General features: G+C 37.6%; 2 protein-coding genes across 2 annotated transcripts; both read left to right on the forward strand.

The window, feature by feature from the left end:
• The first annotated feature begins 1,843 nt into the window (after positions 1–1,843).
• On the forward strand, positions 1,844–13,308 carry LOC144665761 (uncharacterized). Its single transcript, XM_078527060.1, has 12 exons — positions 1,844–1,926; positions 2,142–2,236; positions 6,470–6,588; positions 7,126–7,265; positions 7,975–8,054; positions 8,691–8,739; positions 9,198–9,273; positions 9,987–10,059; positions 10,462–10,591; positions 11,446–11,571; positions 12,107–12,216; positions 12,507–13,308. The coding sequence occupies exons 2-11, from the start codon at positions 2,151–2,153 to the stop codon at positions 12,212–12,214; spliced, it is 987 nt and encodes a 328-aa protein (XP_078383186.1). The 5' UTR covers positions 1,844–1,926; positions 2,142–2,150; the 3' UTR covers positions 12,215–12,216; positions 12,507–13,308.
• A 2,410-nt stretch (positions 13,309–15,718) lies between these two features.
• On the forward strand, positions 15,719–18,381 carry LOC144665883 (uncharacterized). The gene is made up of 2 exons (XM_078527168.1): positions 15,719–17,279; positions 17,955–18,381. Exons 1-2 carry the CDS (start codon positions 17,265–17,267, stop codon positions 18,363–18,365), a joined length of 426 nt encoding a protein of 141 aa, XP_078383294.1. The 5' UTR covers positions 15,719–17,264; the 3' UTR covers positions 18,366–18,381.
• Positions 18,382–19,726: the final 1,345 nt, after the last annotated feature.

Here is a 19,726-nt window from a genome sequence, read left to right on the forward strand (position 1 = left end):
TGGCTGGCTGGCTGGATGGCTGGCTGGCTGGCTGGCTGGCTGGCTGGCTGGCTGGTGGCTGCCTGCCTGCCTGCCTGCCTGCCTGACTGCCTGCCTCAGTCGGGGGAACAGGTGTCAATTCTTGGTTTTTATGTGACGTCATCAAAATTGGAAAATCCAGAATCGCGAGTACCCTGACTTTTTTTACCCTTCACTGGCGATTAGACGTCCTTGATTTATATCTTATTAAAGGTTTTTTAGCTTGATAGCATCCGCCGTCTTTAAGATAAATTTTGAATTTCTGAGTTTTGCGCCACACGACATCAGAATGGCCGCCTGTAGGCTGTCACGTTTACTTAAAAATGCCTCATCCTGCGATTTTTAACGATCTGAACAATTGAGGTTTTACAAGAAGTGTTTATGTAAGTGTTTACGTATTCACGAAGGTGAACTGACCGCTTTTTATAGCAGAAGTGAATGCCAGATGGTTTCATTGATTTCCGGCGGCCATCTTGGTGCCCCTTCACACGTAGGCTTTGGTAGATTGTGCTCCTAAAAGTGGCATATTACGCTACTAGCAGTGCTCAAAATTTTGCCAAATTATGCAAAAATTATGCCAGAATTCACAAATTATGCTTCTGATTTCCGAAATTATGCTCACAAAATGACGTAGATTCTGTACATAGAGGTGCGCAATAACGACACCAAATTATGATGTTTTTCAAATAAACTGTTGTTGTAAATTTATTTGTGTTTTATGGCAGTTTGTCTCGGCCGTCAGCTGTCCAAATTAGCTGCTCGCATCTCTGAACCGTTTGTAAAATGCCTCCAACGACTAAACAATCACAATTGTATAGCTAAAACACGCATTGCAAGAACAAACTACCAAAATTTAATTTATTTCTGTAGAAAGTACACCATATTTACTAAATTTTATGAATTTATGCTCCAAAAAGTGCTAAAAATTGCTAATTATGCCGTGGCAGTGCTCGTTTCACAAATTATGCTTTTTAGCTCCAATTATGCCAAAAATTATGCTAGCACAATCTACCAAAGCCTATTCACACGGACTCCTGCATGGAATTTCCATACTGTGCTCTCTAAATTTGCGTGGAACATTTTAACGGATAACCGTGCGAGTACGGAATACCGTACAGACCTCAGACTTGGACACGTAGACAATCTAGTAATTTTCTACCACCTGTAGTATTCTTGATTTTTTTTACTCAATAGCTTTGGATTTATTTTTGCACCACGTGACAGTATGGTTACTTGCGTGACAGTGAAAACCAGCTATTGATGGCGTGATCACTTCCCCGAGACTGACTGACCGACCGACCGACCGACCGACCGACCGACCGACTGACTGACTGACTGACTGACTGACTGACTGACCAGACTGACTGACTGACTGACTGACTGACTGACTGAATGAATGAATTACGGAATGACGGAAAACGAACTATACTTATCTGAGTTCGAGTATCACTGTCCAGACATGTGTAGCCTGCGTTGCAGACGAACAAAACCCCGCAGGCTAGACATGTGCAGACGATTCGGTGATTTTAAAAGCTGCTGTCAACCGCTTTAGAAGCTGCTATCCAAATGTTTTTTTTTTTTAGAACAGAAGAAAAAAAGTAAAACAAGAATTAGTGAATCAAACCATCGAAAAATAAAGAGTAAAACAGGACAAAAAGCGACCGTTCAGCTAGCCTACGATTGACGTATGCCTGTCAAATAATATACATGTACACACGCATTACTGTCCGCGTGCAGAAATGCGGGACAAACTGCGTGACACATGACATACCGGAAGAGGAGTGTTTGAGCATTTTCACTTCCGCTGAACTTCTTAGTCCCAGGCCCCCTGCTGTTATTTCTTTTCATTGTGTGGTGCTCGAAGTGGTACTCGCCTTTTCTGCTCTTTGCATTCCTCGACGGAAATTGGTGAGTTGTTATGCTTCTAAGCTCTTCTGCAAGATTTACATATTCTTTGCTCATTTAAGAAGCATCTGAAACCCATTATGACTGTTTGAAACTCACTATTGTGCTAAGGAAGGCAACCATATGGATCCTTTCTGAATGGCCTTGAATTTGACTACTTGATCTGTTGTTTTCAACATCTGTTCAATCTTTAAGTTTTTGATTTCATATCATTCCAGCTCGAGAATATGTCAACTCAAGTAGAAATCAGGGATGAAGGTTCCTTCAAGGACGCAATGTCAGAAGTGAGAAGTGACGAGTCACCTACGAATTGGTAAGGAAATGTTTATAAAAATGGCATTGTACGCAAGCCCAAGCAATATTAAATACGCTGTTTATAGGCGTTTAATAAACTATGAGTAAGCTTGTAGCTGTTCTTATCAATGATATTTTTTGCCGTTTATTTTCTGGATTAATTCAGGCAAATAGTTTGTATATTTCCGGTTGGAAAGAATTAAAATCGTTTGAAATATGTTGTAAGGAGATTGCGTGAGTGTCGTAAGAAAGCCTTACGTATATTGTAAACAATACAACATGAACATGTGGCAGGAGTATCTGAATATAAAAATTTTAATGTTTATATACTACATACTAGTTATGCAACGCTTTCGAGTGGTATACTATGGAATATCCCACGAGTCACTTGTATTTTCTCGGTATACACACGAGCCTTTAGGCGAGTGTGTATACAAAGAAAATACAAGTGACAAGTGGGATATTCCATATTATTATTCAACACATGCGCGCGCTGCCCATATATGGTCAAAATGTAAACGTTATCTGTCATTCGTACATAACAGATATCCTGTGTTATTATTCAACAGATGCGCGCGCTGCCCATATATGGTCAAAATGTTAACGATATCTGTCATCCGTACATAACAGATATCCTGCGATATTCGTAGGTTGCGAAGATTCGTCCGAAATCTTGTAAAGCGCGGCACAATTACAGTTTTCCTATGTGCAAAATGTGTTTCGTTGACAATTTGTTGAATAATAAAACAATTATCCTGCTCAATCTTGCGGAATATCGTCTGATTTTAGCCAACTCGGCCTACGGCCTCGTCGGCTAAGTATCAGGCGATATTCCGCGCGATTTCGCAGGATAATTGTTAAATATACGTAGGTTGTGAAGATTCGTCCGAAATCTTGTAAAGCGCTGCATAAATACAGTTTTTCTATCTGCAAAATGTGTTTCGTTGACAATTTGTTGAATAATAAAACAATTATCCTGCTCAATCTTGCGGAATATCGTCTGAATTTAGCCAAGTATCAGGCGATATTCCGCACGATTTCGCAGTATAATTGTTAAGTATACCACAAGAAAGTGTTGTGTAACTATTTTATACCATGCCATAAAAAATGCGCTCACTAAATTTCATCGAGAATAAGATCGCAGCGCACGATGGGAAGGTTGGGTTGAAAACCGTCGAATATACAACGGCTTTCCTGTATTCTGATTGGCTGTATTTTCTATGGCATGGTATAAATATATGTATATATACAAAACAGCCCTAGAAAGTGTGTACCGGATAAAATCTGTGCTTTCTAAAGGCTTTGTCATGTAGTTCTAAGCATCAAATCTGTATAAAGGTATTAATTCATCCTTTTGAACATTTAAGAGTATAGTTAATTAAAACATTATTTTGTGAGTACTTGAACTGAAATATAGCTGTGAATTACAAACTCTTAGTAAAACCATGCTGTGTTCTGTTACATGAGGACAAGTTAGTGTTCAAAGAATTTATTCAGTATTATGTGTTCCATCTTGGCAAAACACAATTTTCGTTGACAAGCAGAACTAATATGGTATCATCCAAGAGTATCATTCAACAGTACAGTACAATGCTTTGCATACTGTTCTAAGTTTAGTTGTTCGAATGAGCCTGGTTTACATGTAGTTTGGCAATTGGTAAAAGGCAAATCCTGCTTTCAAGCCAAGTGGCTCATCAGGCCAGAGCTTATCCCGGTTTCTGTCGCATGAAGTGGCTAGGAGTATTTCTACTCCCCCTGGATGGGATGCTAGTCTATCACAGGGCTAACCCCCAGCAGTAAATTCACTGTTGCCCATACACCTGGGTGACATGAAGAGAGTAGTACAGTAGTAGTAGTAGTAGTAGTAGTAGTAGTAGTAGTAGTAGTAGTAGTAGTAGTAGTAGTAGTAGTAGTAGTAGTAGTAGTAGTAGTACTTTATTTAAACACATGTCACCAATGAGCCTGGGGCTCGTTTAAAAGTGAACATGTATTCTAAAAGTTACAATGTAAAAAATTTAAATATGATTATCTATATTCAATAAATTAAAATACAAAAATTAGACTGTAAAATTTAAAATTTAAAAACTAGACTATAAAAATTTAAAAACTACGTAGACAATAAAATTTAAAAATGTAAAGTAATCGATACAAAGATTACAGCAGCAGTTGGCCTCGGTGGTCAGGTTAACATTGTTCAGTAAATTTTTAAAAATTCTAAGAGAGGACGCTCCTCTTATATTGTCAGGAAAGTTGTTCCATAAACGTGAAGTTATGTAGCGATAAGATTTATGTAAAAACTTTGATTTAAAAGCAGGCTGATTAAGCTTACAATAGCCTCTTAGATCATAATTGCTAGAACGCAATGAGAACAATTCCTTGATGTAGCTTGGCCCCGTAATAAATAGAGATTTAAAAAGAAGGATTAGGGCTTGCGTGTATCTGCGATGCTCCAGGAACTTAATGTTTACCATCTTAAGTAGATCGCCATATGGAGTTGTCTTGGGCAGATTCATTAGTGTTCTGATAGCAAACTGATTAGTAAATTCTAGCTTGTTAGAAAGTCTACATCTACATCTACATCTACATTTATTAAGTTGATAACATCGTTTAAGACATCACATCAACTATAAGAGTACAAAATAACAAAAACAAAATGTACATGTATAAATAAGATATAAAAATACTTAGTTACAATTTACTTGTTTACATGCTTCCCTAAATTTAATTTAAAATTCGATAATGACTTGCAATTCACTAAGTCAGCGGGCAGCAAGTTCCATTCTGTTATTGATCTAGGGAAAAAAGAAAACTTAAAAACGTCCTTACAAACTTTTGGCATCCTATACTTAAAAGCATGGCTATTGCGTGTTGAAATTTTTAATATCCCCTAACATCTGCCTTTTACTAGGAAATAATTAAAATTTCGCGACAGAGAAAATATATTAAAGAATTCGACGTCGAAACGTTGAAAGCAGTGTCAGATTAAAACTCCAACCTATCAAGACATGCATGTCCCAGACATAGCAACAGTTAAATGTTTTGCGAAAATAACAGCGCTTCGCAAAACGCTTCAATTTGTGCAGAGAATCTATCTGTACACACTTTAAAACCTCGTATCCGAATAATACGTTTTAATTTAGCAGTTGAAAACTACAAAGGCATCTAAATCAAATAACACCAAAAAAAAATAAGCACTGTCCTAATTCACAGAGAAATTTACCCTTAGTCAAAACAGAGAGAAAAAAAATACAAAGAGAGTCCACATGAAAGTCCACATGAAAGTCCCACTAAAACAGGTGCGCAGTATTCCAAATGTGGTAAGATGAAGGCCTTGTAAATATTGATCATCACATCAGCAGGTATAAACTTTCGTACCCTCCTAAGAGCAGCAACTTTAGCATTGACTTTATCACATGTATACAGATTTAACATGGGCCTTGTAAGTTAATGAGCTGTCTATAGTTAAGCCCAAGAGTTTTAATTCTTTAACTACATCCAAGGGTGGCTTGGTAGGATCTGCAAAAAGCTGGATATGTGTTGGATTGTCGCCCAATGATAACACTTTGGTTTTTGCCTCATTTACACTTAAGTAATTATCCTCAAACCTTGAATGAAACATATCAAAGCTATTCTGTGAAGTGAGAGACACAGTAAAGTGTCTTGCCTAAGAACACAACGCAGTGCCCCGGCCAGGTCCTTGGTAATTGACTGGTTGGAATTTAACTCACAAAATTTTATATACAACAAACATCAAACTATAAAAAAACAAACACTAATAAATACAGTGTACCTTAAATCCTTAAAAAAGCTCCCAGGGCATGCATTTTAATAAGGCAAGTTTCTTTGATTATTTTATTTTGAGTGTTAATATCCTTGGCATCAAAGCTCAAGTCATTTCTCTCTGAGAGGGTAAAAGAAAGTGGAGTCTGAGAGAAAGAGGATTGCTTTTTCAGTGAAGGCCACGGGACAGGTGGTGTGGTGAGGGCGTGGGGTGGGAGTGGGAGCTGGGGAGAATGATTTGAGTTAGGCGCAGCCAGTTGTTTCAAATTCTTCAATCAAAAGGGGCAGTTACACTGTATTCAGTATGGGGAGATTAATTGACGGATAGCTATTATTCTAGGGCATTCCACTCATGCTTATTAGACAGGAGATGATTATAGCCATCAGTCTTTAATGTGTATCATTGGCAATCTTCCATGTAATGTCCATTATGTGTTCATGGAATACTTGTGAAATACATGTATCTCTGCAGGATGCTGGCTGCACATTGGGAAGGTAACCCCAACGTTGTCTACTGCAAAGACAAGGGAACTGGAGGTGCTGATGAAATGTCAGGTGCATTGCAAGATGATGAAGTCATGTATGGGTTAGGTAAGCTACATGTACCAATGAACTTATTCCAAGACCAGTATAGGGCTGCAAAAACCAGTGGGTCATCGGATATCGGCCGACCAAAATTTGTTTATGTCCGACGTAATCCGAAGTGTGGTCAGACAGTATGTCCAGACATTTTTTGACAGTAAATCATTTTAAGGCAACAATTAATAAAATTAATCCTTTTGATTTCAGTCATGTGCCTGTCCGACCAAAATTTTGTTTTGTCTGACCATGATGGTGTCTTGGTAAGACATATGTCCTTTCAAGTGAAAAAATTATTTGCAGCCCTGCCAGTATGCAAGTTTCTTGGTACTTTCAGGTTTACATGTACATTTCATAATGATCGGAAATAACCATGCAAGGATGATGAAAGATGGGTAATGTGTGTTCCTGGAAAGAAAGTGAACTGCAATTTTTTCTTCAATCAGTCTTGCAAAAGTTAATCAAGCAATATATAAGTTTCTTTGTTTTCTTGTCGTTAACTCAAATCACTTAACCTTTGACGTTTTGTTCTCCTTTCAATGTTCACAGTTCGTTTGGAAGAGTCAGTAGACAACTATGTGGAGAAAACTGTAAAATTTGTTTATGTCCACTGGGTGGGAGAAAGTGTTCCGTTTACTAAGAAGGGCAAGTTTGGTGTGGTTCATGGCAGCGTGCAGGAGCACTTTCAGGTAGAAGATACAAAAAAATAATAATTTAATTAAATCTTAGCCCATTCATGTAAATCAGTTGCCGGTAGTTAAACAAATACTGAACAGCCGTGTATAAATTATCTTGAGGTTTTATTGATAACAATATTTATTGGTGCTATATAAATATGTTATTATTATTATTATTATTATTATTATTATTATTATTATTATTATTATTATTATTATTATTATAATAATATTATTATGTAAATAATATGTTTATATATAAAGTTTCTTATTCGAATAGTCAAATCATTGTAATTCTTTTAGAAATTGGTTAATAAAGTGTTTTAATATTTAAAATTATTATTATTATTATTATTATTATTATTATTATTATTATTATTATTATTATTATTATTATTGGATTTTGGTTTGAAACCAGTTCAATTTTTACCAGATTATGATAAAAGAAATTATAAATGATAGGTTTGAATAATTCTCATGTTCACCTCCCGGGGTTCACCTCCATATACTAGAAACCAGAATTCATATAATCTCGACTTATAGGACACCTCAATAACACAGACACTCATCTCTGCCCCTACAATGGTGTCCAAAAATTGTTAAATAGGTGTAACTGTACTACTTTAAGACTTAAATAATTGTTATGAATGATGGCAGAGCAATCCAGCAGAGAAATGACTAACTTGTCACACATCTGAAGAACTGTTATATTTTTTTATAGCCCAGTCACTGTGTGATTGAGACTGCGCAGAGAGCAGATTTGTCAAAGGAGGAGATGTTGAAGTTGCTTTCAGACACAAGGTGATTTTAAATGCCCTGTCAGTAATGCATGATAGTGTGTGCCACCTCCCCCCCCCCCCTCCTCCCGCTCCCTCCTCCATCCTTGCACCTTCACCAGTACCTGCTAACAGAATGGACATGTCAGTAGAGTTCCATCAATGTGCAGGATTTTTTGTTATCTGTCATGTTTGTATCACTATTCTCAGTCCAACACAGGTTTCTTTCTCACATTGCCTACCCAGTACCTCTCTCTACCCACCAGGGCTGGTTTGTTTTCCAGTGGGGGGCGGGGGGGGGAGGGGAGGGGGGGGGGGTCTGACATATTTTTGGGGTTGAAAATTTACACACTCAGTATTTTTTTGGGTCAAGGGATCTGTCAAGTATTTTTTTAGGTCTTAAAAAAATAGGCTTTCATTTGCATTAATTCAGCAAGAAATAGTGCAGTTTCCACATCAGTTAAGTTTCCGAAGGTACTTGTGTGAAACAAATTTAGTGCTTGAATGATAAAACAATTCTTGAACTCAGTTTTCGCAAAAAATCGTGATTTGTCAGTGTCTCGTAGATCAATTAACTTGGATAAAATTAATGATGATGATGACGATGATGATGATGATGATGATGATAATGATGTATGTGTATTTACTCATTGCCTTTCAGTGGACGAACAAACAAAGTACTTGATGTCACAGATGCTGCCCAAAGACAAGTAAGTGCGATGTTATAGTCATTTATGACTACTGAATATCCTGACAAAATACTCATCCTCTTGCCCAGTGTTTGGGTTTGCATCCAAATAGAGAGAATTTAATTTAGAGAGAATTTAATTAAGAATCAGTTAACTTTGATGATAATTATTTTAATTTTCATACCCTTTTCTCTTGATTAAGTATTGATATTAACTTTCTCAGAGTCATTCGCTTCTCGTTTCCAGTTTTGTAGTAGAAGAGTTATGTGCCCTGTGAGCTCGACTTGTAGGCAAGTGTACATGTAGGAGCAATTGTATTTTGATCGCTCTTGAGACTTAAAGGGTCAAAACTATTTTTAAAATGACGATGAGCATGATACATGTATATGACTTTGTGTGTGTACATGTATCTGGAAGTATTTTGCATGCTGCACGCAAAAATGAATCATTATTGCCTAATTCTTGTTGTTCTGTAACAGGATCGTGGTTTTACTAGTAGCAGTAATGTTATTAAAACAGGAAAGAAACAGAGTAGTTTCCAAACTCCTGGTGCTGGTTAGTAAAGTTTATCTTCTTTAAAAGTTTATCTTGTTCAGTGTTTAATGAACATGTTAGTGACATGCTTCTTTCAAATAAGGTATAAAATACTGCTTCGAGCCTAGTGGCTCATCTTGTCAGAGCTTATCTGGGTTTCTGTAGCATTAAGCGACAAGGGGTATTTCTACTCCCCCCTGGATGGGATGCTAGTCCATCGCAGGGTAACCCCCAGCAATAATTCGCCATTACCTATTTAAATACACCTGAGTGGAGAGAAGCACTACTGGATGAGAGTAAAGTGTTTTGCCCAAGAACACAATGTAGTGACCCCAGCGAGGGCTTGAACCTGGACTCCTCAATCCAGAGTCCAGCGTGCTATCCATAAGGCTACCGCTTCCCCCTAGGCTACATGTACATACACTGTTACATTGTCTTATTTTATCTTTGGTTTAGAATTTTACAAGCCAGTTTGATTTTTATTTCCCTTTGTTTCAGATTTTGATAATGAATATGAGACAATGAAAAATAAAATTCAAACTGGTTTGAAAAATTTTGAACCAAATATTAAATTAATCCACAACATCTCCATGCCCATTTCCAATTCGCCATAGCTCTGTTCTTATATTATTATTGCATAGTTTGTTGTTGTTGTTTTGCCATGAATTGTATAAAATAAAAAGAAAAGAGTTCACTCCAGGAATTAATTGCTTGTTTCAAACATTTTCTTGAAGTGGCTGTCAACATTGACGATGCTGTAACTGAGGCGATAGCTGACGTACGGAGTGATGATACGCCGACCAACTGGTAAAAATGATATCATCGTGATATTAAAGTACCTTGAGCGTAGTTGTGTAAATGCGTATAGTAACCTTTTAGAGCGGTTTTCAATTGAGTGTCGTAAAACCAAAACCAAAGTAATTACTCTGGCCAATCACAAAGGACACAGACAATCCAGTGAACCAATCAAAACTCGAAGCAAATACATATGGCTGGCACGAAGCGCGGGAAAACGTGCGCGAGCGAGTCACGATTGGATTTGGTTTTAGTTCTGATTGGCTGAGAAAGTGGCGCGAGATTTTTAAGCCAATCACCAAGCGTAGTAATGCAAATCCAAAGCAAACGCAATTTACACTCGACACTCAAGTGAAACCCGCTCTACTGTTTCCTCGCCATTAATTTTTATCCTTTTACACTTTGTTACTGTAGGTGTGTTGGTTCCTATGGAGAAAAAAATCCCAAAAAGCCCATCGTTCTGACTGGCAAAGGCACAGATGGACTGAGCGGGATCGTTGCGTTACTGGAAAGTGATTTGGTAGCCTATGCTTTGCTCAGAGTGGTGGGTATTATTATCACGCTGTTGTGTTAATGGCAGGCCAAAGTTGATTAATAGATATAACTACAGAGTTTCAATAGGTATAAATATGTATAAGCGTTTCATGGTTTTCACATTATAAAAAAGAATGCACGTCTACAATAACACCGGTCTGGAAGCTGGAGGCTAAAAAACAATTTTAAATAGGTGCTATAGTTTAGGAAAACCAAGAAAAGAAAAGAAAAGAAAAGCGTCGCTAAACAAACTGGTTCTATACGTGCGTAGTACATCTCGGTACGCCTCTAAGCTGCCCTTTGCAATGACCAAGCCAAGATCTCGCTTTTGGAACACGTGAGGCATTACGTTCACTTTGTCAGTAAGATGCATATAATGTTTTAAGTGACGTTGTTCTCGGCGTCGTGATAGGGAGCTTTAAGCAATGACGACTGCGACGCCGAGGACAACGCCTAGTGAAATAAAAATTTATATTTTACTCGAGAATCTCGCGATTATCCAGATGTATTCAGTATGTATTATTTTAGGAACTAGCTCCAGCTGAATATGTAAAAAGAGCGTTAAACCCGAAATAAAAAAATTCGTTCACGTTCTCTAAACGAAGCAGACAACGTCCACAAAATGTACAAAGATTTGTAACTCACATGCAGAGTTAGTATTCTGCTCATTAAAACTTTTGTTTGGTGACATTCTCGTTTACGTTGCCTGTTGTATAGTTTGCTTAAGCTCCCTTTATGACTGACGATGATGAGAACAGAAGGAGACTGAAGTTAATCACAATCATGGTTAAATGTGTGATGATCACGTTTGAAACGTTTGGACATCCTTAGATTACTCATTACTTTCTTTTTTTTCTTTCCCAGCGGGATGTAGTTGATGACATACAAACAGTGAAGTTTGTGTTCATCACATGGGTGGGTGAAAACGTCAAACCGATGGCTAAAGGGAAGATAAGCACGCACAAGTCCACTGTTGAAAAGGCGTTTCACGTATCCTTTGCCGTTAATGACTGACAAGTTTATTCGCCCATCATTTGTAGCAACGTCCTTACATTACAAGAAGTTATGTTTTGAAAGGCACTTTGACACAGTAATGCAGGTGGTACACCGCCGGACTACTGTGCGGGAGGTCTCGGGTTCGATTCCCAGACCGGACCAACACTCAGGGTATTAAGGTAACTGAGGAGAATATGCTGCATTTGCAACGACATATGCAAATCGTAAGATATTCTAGTCTTCTCGGATAAGGACGATAAACCCTAGGTCCCGTCTCTTTCATCTTCAGTGTCATGGTCAGCAGGGGACGTAAAAGAACCCACACACTTATCGTAAAGAGTAGGGCATGGAGTTCCCGGCGTTGTGGTCTGGTCTTTGCGCATTGTGCTGTATACTGTGAAATGCTCGGTTTCATTAGCATTACTTGCTAGAGGCCTAACACGCTTCATAATACCGAGGGTAAATTAAGTTTCAGTTTCAGTGGTGTTAGTGTATGCAGTAGATTATTCCTTAACTGAACACGTTCCAGCCTGCGCATGTTCCAATTTACGCAACAGCGTTAGGAGAATTATCAGAAGAAGTGATTATGTCCAAGGTGCAAACGGCAAGCGGATCAAAGTCACATGTTATGCAGTGAGATTTTGCAGTGAGCGGTTTTCAATTGAGTGTCGAAAGTTAATTGCGTTTGCTTTGGTTGTGCATTGCTACGCTTAGTGATTGGCTTAAATATCTCGCACCACTTTCTCAGCCAATCAGAACTAAAACCAAAACCAATCGTGATTCGCTCGCACACGTTTTCCCGCGCCGCGTGCTGGCTACATGTATTTGCTTCGAGTTTTGATTGGTTCACTGGATTGTCTGTGTCCTTTGTGATTGGCCAGAGTTATTACTTTGTTTTTGGTTTTACGACACTCAATTGAAAACTGCTCTAAAATAATGTGGGATTAGTAATTGTTTAAATAAAGTAGGTAGAAATACAATCTAAACTGAAAATGAAAATATAAGAGTTGAAATAGGGAATAATTCTGTTATTAATACCATGCGCTAAGCAAATTTAAGGTTTATATTTTAATCGTTTAATCAGAATTTTTAGTACACGAAGCATTATAATTCAACTTTAGCCTAGTTAGTGTTTTGAACTGAATGAAGTGTGTAAGAAAAACAGTTACCTGAAAAATACAAGGTACTGATGTGGTTGCGCCAAGTGGATTGAACTCGGCAAAATCGAAATTTTATGAGAATAGATATAAACATAAATTAAGGCCTTTTATCAAATCCTCTGGTAAACCTCACTCGGCGATATTACAAGAGATTTATCCAAAAGTTACATTTTTTGAGTACCTTTTGTAGGTAGATAGGTTTTAATACAGAAATTATTTTATTAGTTTTATGATATTTTACCTCCTGCCGTTCAACCAGTTACCAAATATGCGCAAGGTCTTACAATATGTGACTTTGAGCAAGTAGCGGACAGCTCTGTATTGGAAGAGATATACCTATGAGTTGTATTCGAAGAGCACCTTTTACAGGGAGATATGTTTTAGTGCTTAAATTAGTTTTGACTATTGATACTTTTACCTCTTGGCTTCAACCAGCGGCCAAAAATGCCCAAGGCGTCATATAATGTCAATGTATTACTTTTGATATTTGACTTAAAGCGAAGAAGCGAACAGCACAAGTTTGTGTTGTTCATGTAAAGGAAAACTCTCAAATTAAATGGTATCTACTGCAGTTGCATGATTTTTTTTAATGCTAATTTAATGCAAATACTAGTTACAACTTTAATTACAGTTGCAGTTTCTGGCACAAATCTTACAACAGAACTGTAGTTGTATAGTAGGGGAAGGGGACAGTTCACACCTCCTGACCCAGAAGGGTAAGGTGGGTATAAAATTGGTAAACTAGTAGATTCCACCACTTCATCCCACCTGTAACGCACACACGTTATGAGAGTGTATATACTAGTTACAACTTTAATTACAGTTGCAGTTTCTGGCACAGATCTTACAACAGAACTGTAGTTGTATAGTAGGGGAGGGGGACAGTTCAACCTCCTGACCCAGAAGGGTAAGGTGGGTATAAAATTGGTAAACTAGTAGATTCCACCACCTCATCCCACCGGTAACGCACACACGTTATGAGAGTGTATATACTAGTTACAACTTTAATTACAGTTGCAGTTTCTGGCACAAATCTTACAACTGAACTGTAGTTGTATAGTAGGGGAAGGGGACAGTTCAAACCTCCTGACCCAGAAGGGTAAGGTGGGTATAAAATTGGTAAACTAGTAGATTCCACCACCTCATCCCACCTGTAACGCACACACGTTATGAGAGTGTATATAACCATGCACAAAGTGAATCTCTTCTTTCCCCTCCCACATACTTTTTTTAGGGCTTGTAGACAAACTTGACTCGAAGTGAACTATAATTTGTATGTTAACAGTGCAAAGTAACCGGTGTTTTCAAAACTTGTCTTTTTATTTGCACCTGATGTAAGAATTGGAATAAATGTCATTTTCGTAAGCCGATAATGCGGGGATGGAAGACGTTATCTTGTCTTGTTTCAGCTTTTGCTCTCTGTTCTGTGAAGGCGGACTAAAATCCAAATCATACTCGGTGATTTAACCCGGCATCATATATAGAGCGTTATGTAAAATGCAAACTTTCCATTTTCTTTCTCGCGTAAGACAAAAATCTCTGATTAAGCAGCTTTACACTCTTTTTTTATATAAGAATATTGTTTTTACGATCAAGGCTGAATATTCTTATTTTTCTTCCGATTTTAGGCTGGAAATATTCTTATGAAGATTCTTAGATAATACTGCTTGACATTTCTGTGCATGTATTGGGTGTTTGGTGCCCAGATCTGTATCGTGTTACATTGTGCACATGTACCATTGCTTTTCGTTGCACTGGCCAGCAATGCAAGATCAAAATGTCGCGTCAGACCACACTTGGCCAGTTTGGCTTTAAACAAAGCATTCCTCACAGAGATACAGTGACGGAAATGAAAATACCTGATTTTGTTTTAACTAAAAACATATTTAATTGTATTTACAAATTTTCAACTCAAAACTATATTCTTTTCAAAATCGCAGCCTCGGGTTTATTCTTAAAATATTTTTAAAAATTCGCAAATTTCAGCCTCGATATTCTTTTAAACTAGATTCTTATAAAATAAAAAGAGTGTATAATCCTAAAAGGAAGTAAACCCACGCCAGTCAATACACGAAAGTCAGTGCGATACTAAAGTAGAAAAATATGTTAATAAAGGGGAACAAAAATGGTCCGGGTGAAAATTAATACGAACGAAGAATATGCTCTTAATTGCAGCGCACACCAGAAAGCTGGAATTGTCAGAATAGGACAACTCACATTTTATTGCTCGCAGGTCATAAACTCGTTAACATTTACTGGTTCATTAGAGGGACTAGGCGTGCACAAATCAACCGGTCACGGGAAAGCACTTAGCTGGTAACCAATCATTTCCGGAGAAGTTCTCAAAAGAACGTGCGTTTAGTTCTAAATTTTAAAAGAGTGTTGTCGCCACAAAAAAACGTTAGGTTCGCCTTGGTGTTGATCTTTCTAAGGGTGTTATTAGTCAGCAGGGAAGAAGTCTCGACAACAGGCTGAATATATATAAAATGAAAAAAGCCGAAATACTTTAGGCCGACGGAATGGATGCTTGCTAATAAGGCCACTATCAACCGGAAGATAAATCGAGTATTGGCCCGTTTTCTTGTAATGTTTTCGTATCATCTTTCTTTTCTCGTATCAATGTCGTTTGCTCGGAAGTGTCAGGTTTCTTTACTTACCAATTGATACTCTTGATCTTCTCAGCAGTGAATCATCGATCTTTAGCCGAAAACGCGGATTTCCTATGCTGCTATAGTTCAGATCTCAACTCTTACAATGCGTTACGATTACTTGCTGTTCCTTTCTCGATTGAGAAACGAGGAAGAATCTTAATGTCAACTCGTCAAAGAATAGTACGAAATCAGCGAAATAAACCTGTTACTCCGGTTACACGGTATCGAGATTCCTGTTTACACGGTCCGAGGTTCGACACTTGCAATTCAAGGAAGTCGATAGCTTGCTTGGAGTGAGTCAGGTTCATGCTATGCGTTTACGCACGAGTGCATTCGATGCAAGCAGAAGCACTAAATAAAGAGCAGGAGCGGAAGTTTGCGTTAAGTTGCCATTTTTAAACTGTTAATGGAAGAAAGGGACTTTTTTCCACGAAGGAGAGATGTTCCTTTTTTTTTCTTTTTCCTCAATTTTTCTTATCGGAGGTAATATCAATTTCATTAACGTTCACGTAGGTTGTTAGTTTGTTATGGCACTTGTTTATGGACTTCTTGATAGTATAATGTATGTGTTTCGTACTGAACCGAAATCGGATTTAAGCTCATTGACAGCGTATGTTCCACCTACAATAAAAAAAATTATGCTATTGTCCATGAGATAATGTCGTGTAACAGACAAGAAGAGTATAGCTTCTATCAGTTTCTCTTTGTAATCAACACGTAGAAAGGAACTGTCATTCAGACACGGCATTTATTCAGTAGTTGTCAAGTCAACGGCAATCTAACAAAATTAGGTCGAGTTTCTCTACAGTGCTTAGCTTCAAGATGACAGGCAATTTAGTTACAAAGAATGATCTTTAGTGGGAAGTTGAAATATATTACCTTCCTTCCAAAATATATACATGCAGTAAAACCCCGGTTGTATAATATGGAACGGTGAACATGATTACGCAACATAATCAACGTTGTTCCGCGTAGCTAACAGAGCGAGGTAACACTGGCGATTTAAAATTAACATAGGAAAACATTCACCCTTTCTTGACAGCTTCACAGTCAAGTGAACTGTCAAACGTTTGAAGATTCATTGATAATGACCACATAAACTGAGTTCGATCTCAAAGCAAAATCCAGTGGTTTCGCCCTAACGATCACAGCGGACGGACAAGGAGGAAATAAACTTATTATCACCCCTTGCTGTATATCACGTGTGTCTATCGAGATAGCTATATCACACGATATTGATAACTAGTAGATAAATTATTTATTCTGTTCCTCAAACATTTAATCTACGAAGAGCCAAGTACCACTTCAAAGTGACATCACATGATCCATTTATTTGTTGTTCAAATCAACTTGCACTAATAAGTAATTGTTAACGTATTGACGTCAGTTAGAGTGCTGAAAAGATTTGAAAGGAATATTTTACGGAGCTAAGTATTAAAAAGGGTAATTGAACGTGATATCACAAGACCGCAAACGAACGCTGGAACAAAAAAAGCGGTTAGTGCAGTTTATTAACAAAAAATTAGGCACGGGATCCAAAATAGAAAGGGGAACACTAACTAAATGATTTGCAAACGAATGACTCTCGATTCAGTTATCCGTCTGAAACGAGAACGTTTAATCCGCATTCTTTTGAAAAAGAGGAAGCAAACTCCCACAAACGCAATGGAACTATTTAATAACAGTTTAGCAGGACTTTTCGCAACTTCTAAAATGGACCTTAAGCGTAATTCCCTAAATATATTTCTCAATCATGCGAGTCGGGTCTACCGTTCTTACAGCTATAAAAGAGAGTCTTGTTCAAGAAAATTCAAAGCGTTAAAGTAAGCACAATACAGTGAGTGCCTAAAGTCAGCCAGTTATCTTTATCCTAACCATGCTTTTATCAAAGGTAAGTTAACATTATTTTTTACTGATTAACAAGATCAGGGGATTTTTCTTATTTAAAAACACAAGGAGTTATAGTCTCTTTGGGTTTTGGGGGGTAAATTTTCTTCCTTTGGAAGAAAACGAAAAGAGAACGCAAGAAAAGCAACGGCTTTTATGTTTTGCTCTCTTTTTGCGCCAGTAATGATCCAAAAAATTGATTGTAATGTATCTTGCTACTTGATACTTGAACTCGCAAACAACAAAACGCGGGTTTCTTCCTTCACGAGCTAAATAATAAGCACACAAAACGGCATGTTTGTAACAAGTATTTTCACGAAGAACGCTGAGAAGAGTTGTCTTTTGCAACTGTTTGATCTAAAATTAAAAGAAAGATATTTTCAAAGAAATCGTGCTTCCCTTATTGATTTTCAGTGTTTCGAAAGACTGGGTTTAGAGGTCTAAACACGCTACATAAATCCCAGTTCGAAAAAGGCTCGGCAGCTGAATGTTTCCGATTTTGCGGGAACACAAGTCACTTAATGAGGCCGCATTACCAGGGGACGGGGGAGAGACAATGACAATTTAAAGATGAATATTTAAACAAGACGTACGATTGTGTGAAACCATTTACATTTTTCTTTGTTTTTTAAACAAGATTAATATATAGTAAGTGTGTTTGTTTAATTTCTGTTGGCAGGATTTCCTATACGCAACCTCGGTTGTCCTGCTAGTGCTGTTCTGCTGTTATGAATATACGGAAGGCAAACCCACAATTCCAAGCAATCCATCTGGTGTTCAACCAAACGGTGACGTCACCAAGCAAAGTAACGATTCGGATCATCCCACTGAAGATACCGTTAGAGTGATGACACGTGACCCAGAATATGAGATTGACGATGTCGTACAGAGCAGCGAAGAAAAGAGGGTCAGGAGAGATACGCAATCGAACCCCTGCGTGAAGGGTTACAAATTCAAGCTGATTGATCATGAGAAGGTGGTCATAACGGTGACATGCGCGGACGGTTGCGAGGAAATCAAAAGAGTATTCTTCTTACCGGATAGAGAAGATCCGTTAGTGTTTCCAGTAGATTGTAAAAAGAAGAGTTAAAATGGCGCTAAGCCTTTGTAAAATACACCAGGTGTGACATTTTTAATTATTTTGCTGATGTTAATCAGTGCTGTGATATTTTATTTAAAACTTTTGCTGATGTTTATCAGTGTAAAGAACTACGTTATCGCTGAGCGAGTATTCAAAGTATGCCAAGGATAATTCTGTACAATTATGAATTATGGCAAGTTGTAGAGTATTTAACTCTTAATCATGTGTATGCATGTGTAGTGATGTTTTGTAAATAAACTAAACTATTTGAATATGATGAATAGCGGTTTCTTTGCGTCACAAGCCAAATTTCTGATAGTTGTGTTTTTGGCGACTTTCCCTTATAGGTTTCCCTTATCTTACGTTTTTCTCGCCACTTTTGCGAACCTGAAAAATAAAACAATTCACCGTCTTTATGATACACTACAAAACAGCCGGGTTTTTTTTTCTTCTCTTAAATCGATTCTCAGCTCGGAAGGCGCGAAGACCTATCGTTTGAAGACCGCGTGCGTTCGCCAAAAAAAAATACCACTGTTTTGTAGTCCATATCTTGAAGAAACGGCTAACTGTGAAGAAATAATAACAGAATCAAAGAGCATGCCATTTTGGTTTCTTTACTTAAATTGAGGCTAGCTTATAACTGGCCATTGACCACTAGTGGTAAGGTAACGTGGTGCATTTGTAGTCAACGGGTTGAATTGGAAATACAGAAAGATCGCAGTAGACACACCGCTTCAGTGTACACGTTCCCATTAAATTGATTGATCATACGTTCTTAGTTGTCCGCTGCTCACTGTAGACAGATGGAAAGCGGAAGTCAAACACGAATTGACTTCCGGGCATTGTTGAGCCAGTGTTTCGAAGATTTTAATTGTTTTTAATATTTCTATTACTAGCTAGCTACTCGGCATTTAGTTATTTCAGTTGACTGGGGAAGTATAAAATAAGTAAAAGCCTCTGTTTTGTGCCTCTGTTTTGTTTGTTTTCCGCCATTAATTAAAAATAACACTTTTATTCGTTTGCCTTCTGGTTTGCAAAGTCATTTATTTTTATTCATTCTTGTTGTCTTGATCACGCTAGATATAAACTTAAACGTGTTATTCCAAAACGTGCATCACTCGTTATATTCTTTTGAATGTTATCAATCGCTTTCGTTCGTAAGCTTTCTTCCATGCAACAGTTTTCACTTACACGTCATGCATGCATTGTTAATAAGGCTTCAGATTAAATTTTTACTTCAGCAAAAACAAAACGCATTTTTTATAGACAAAAAACAACGAACGGAAAATACTCATTGTTTCTTGAATTTTTTTTCTACTCCAAATTATTTTGTGATATCAATGCAACAACGAAAATTTGAAAACACTCTT

Source organism: Oculina patagonica, chromosome 1 (assembly GCF_052425735.1).
Source record: "Oculina patagonica isolate OP01 chromosome 1, crgOcupat, whole genome shotgun sequence".
NCBI classification, from domain to species: domain Eukaryota; kingdom Metazoa; phylum Cnidaria; class Anthozoa; order Scleractinia; family Oculinidae; genus Oculina; species Oculina patagonica.

Excerpts from the sequence above, each read along its gene's own strand:
- LOC144665761 (XM_078527060.1), top strand. The coding sequence starts at position 2,151 with ATGTCAACTCAAGTAGAAATCAGGGATGAAGGTTCCTTCAAGGACGCA. Across the intron at positions 2,237-6,469 it reads GACGAGTCACCTACGAATTG|GATGCTGGCTGCACATTGGG; the intron begins GTAAGGAAATGT and ends GTATCTCTGCAG. Across the intron at positions 9,274-9,986 it reads TTTCCAAACTCCTGGTGCTG|TGGCTGTCAACATTGACGAT; the intron begins GTTAGTAAAGTT and ends ATTTTCTTGAAG.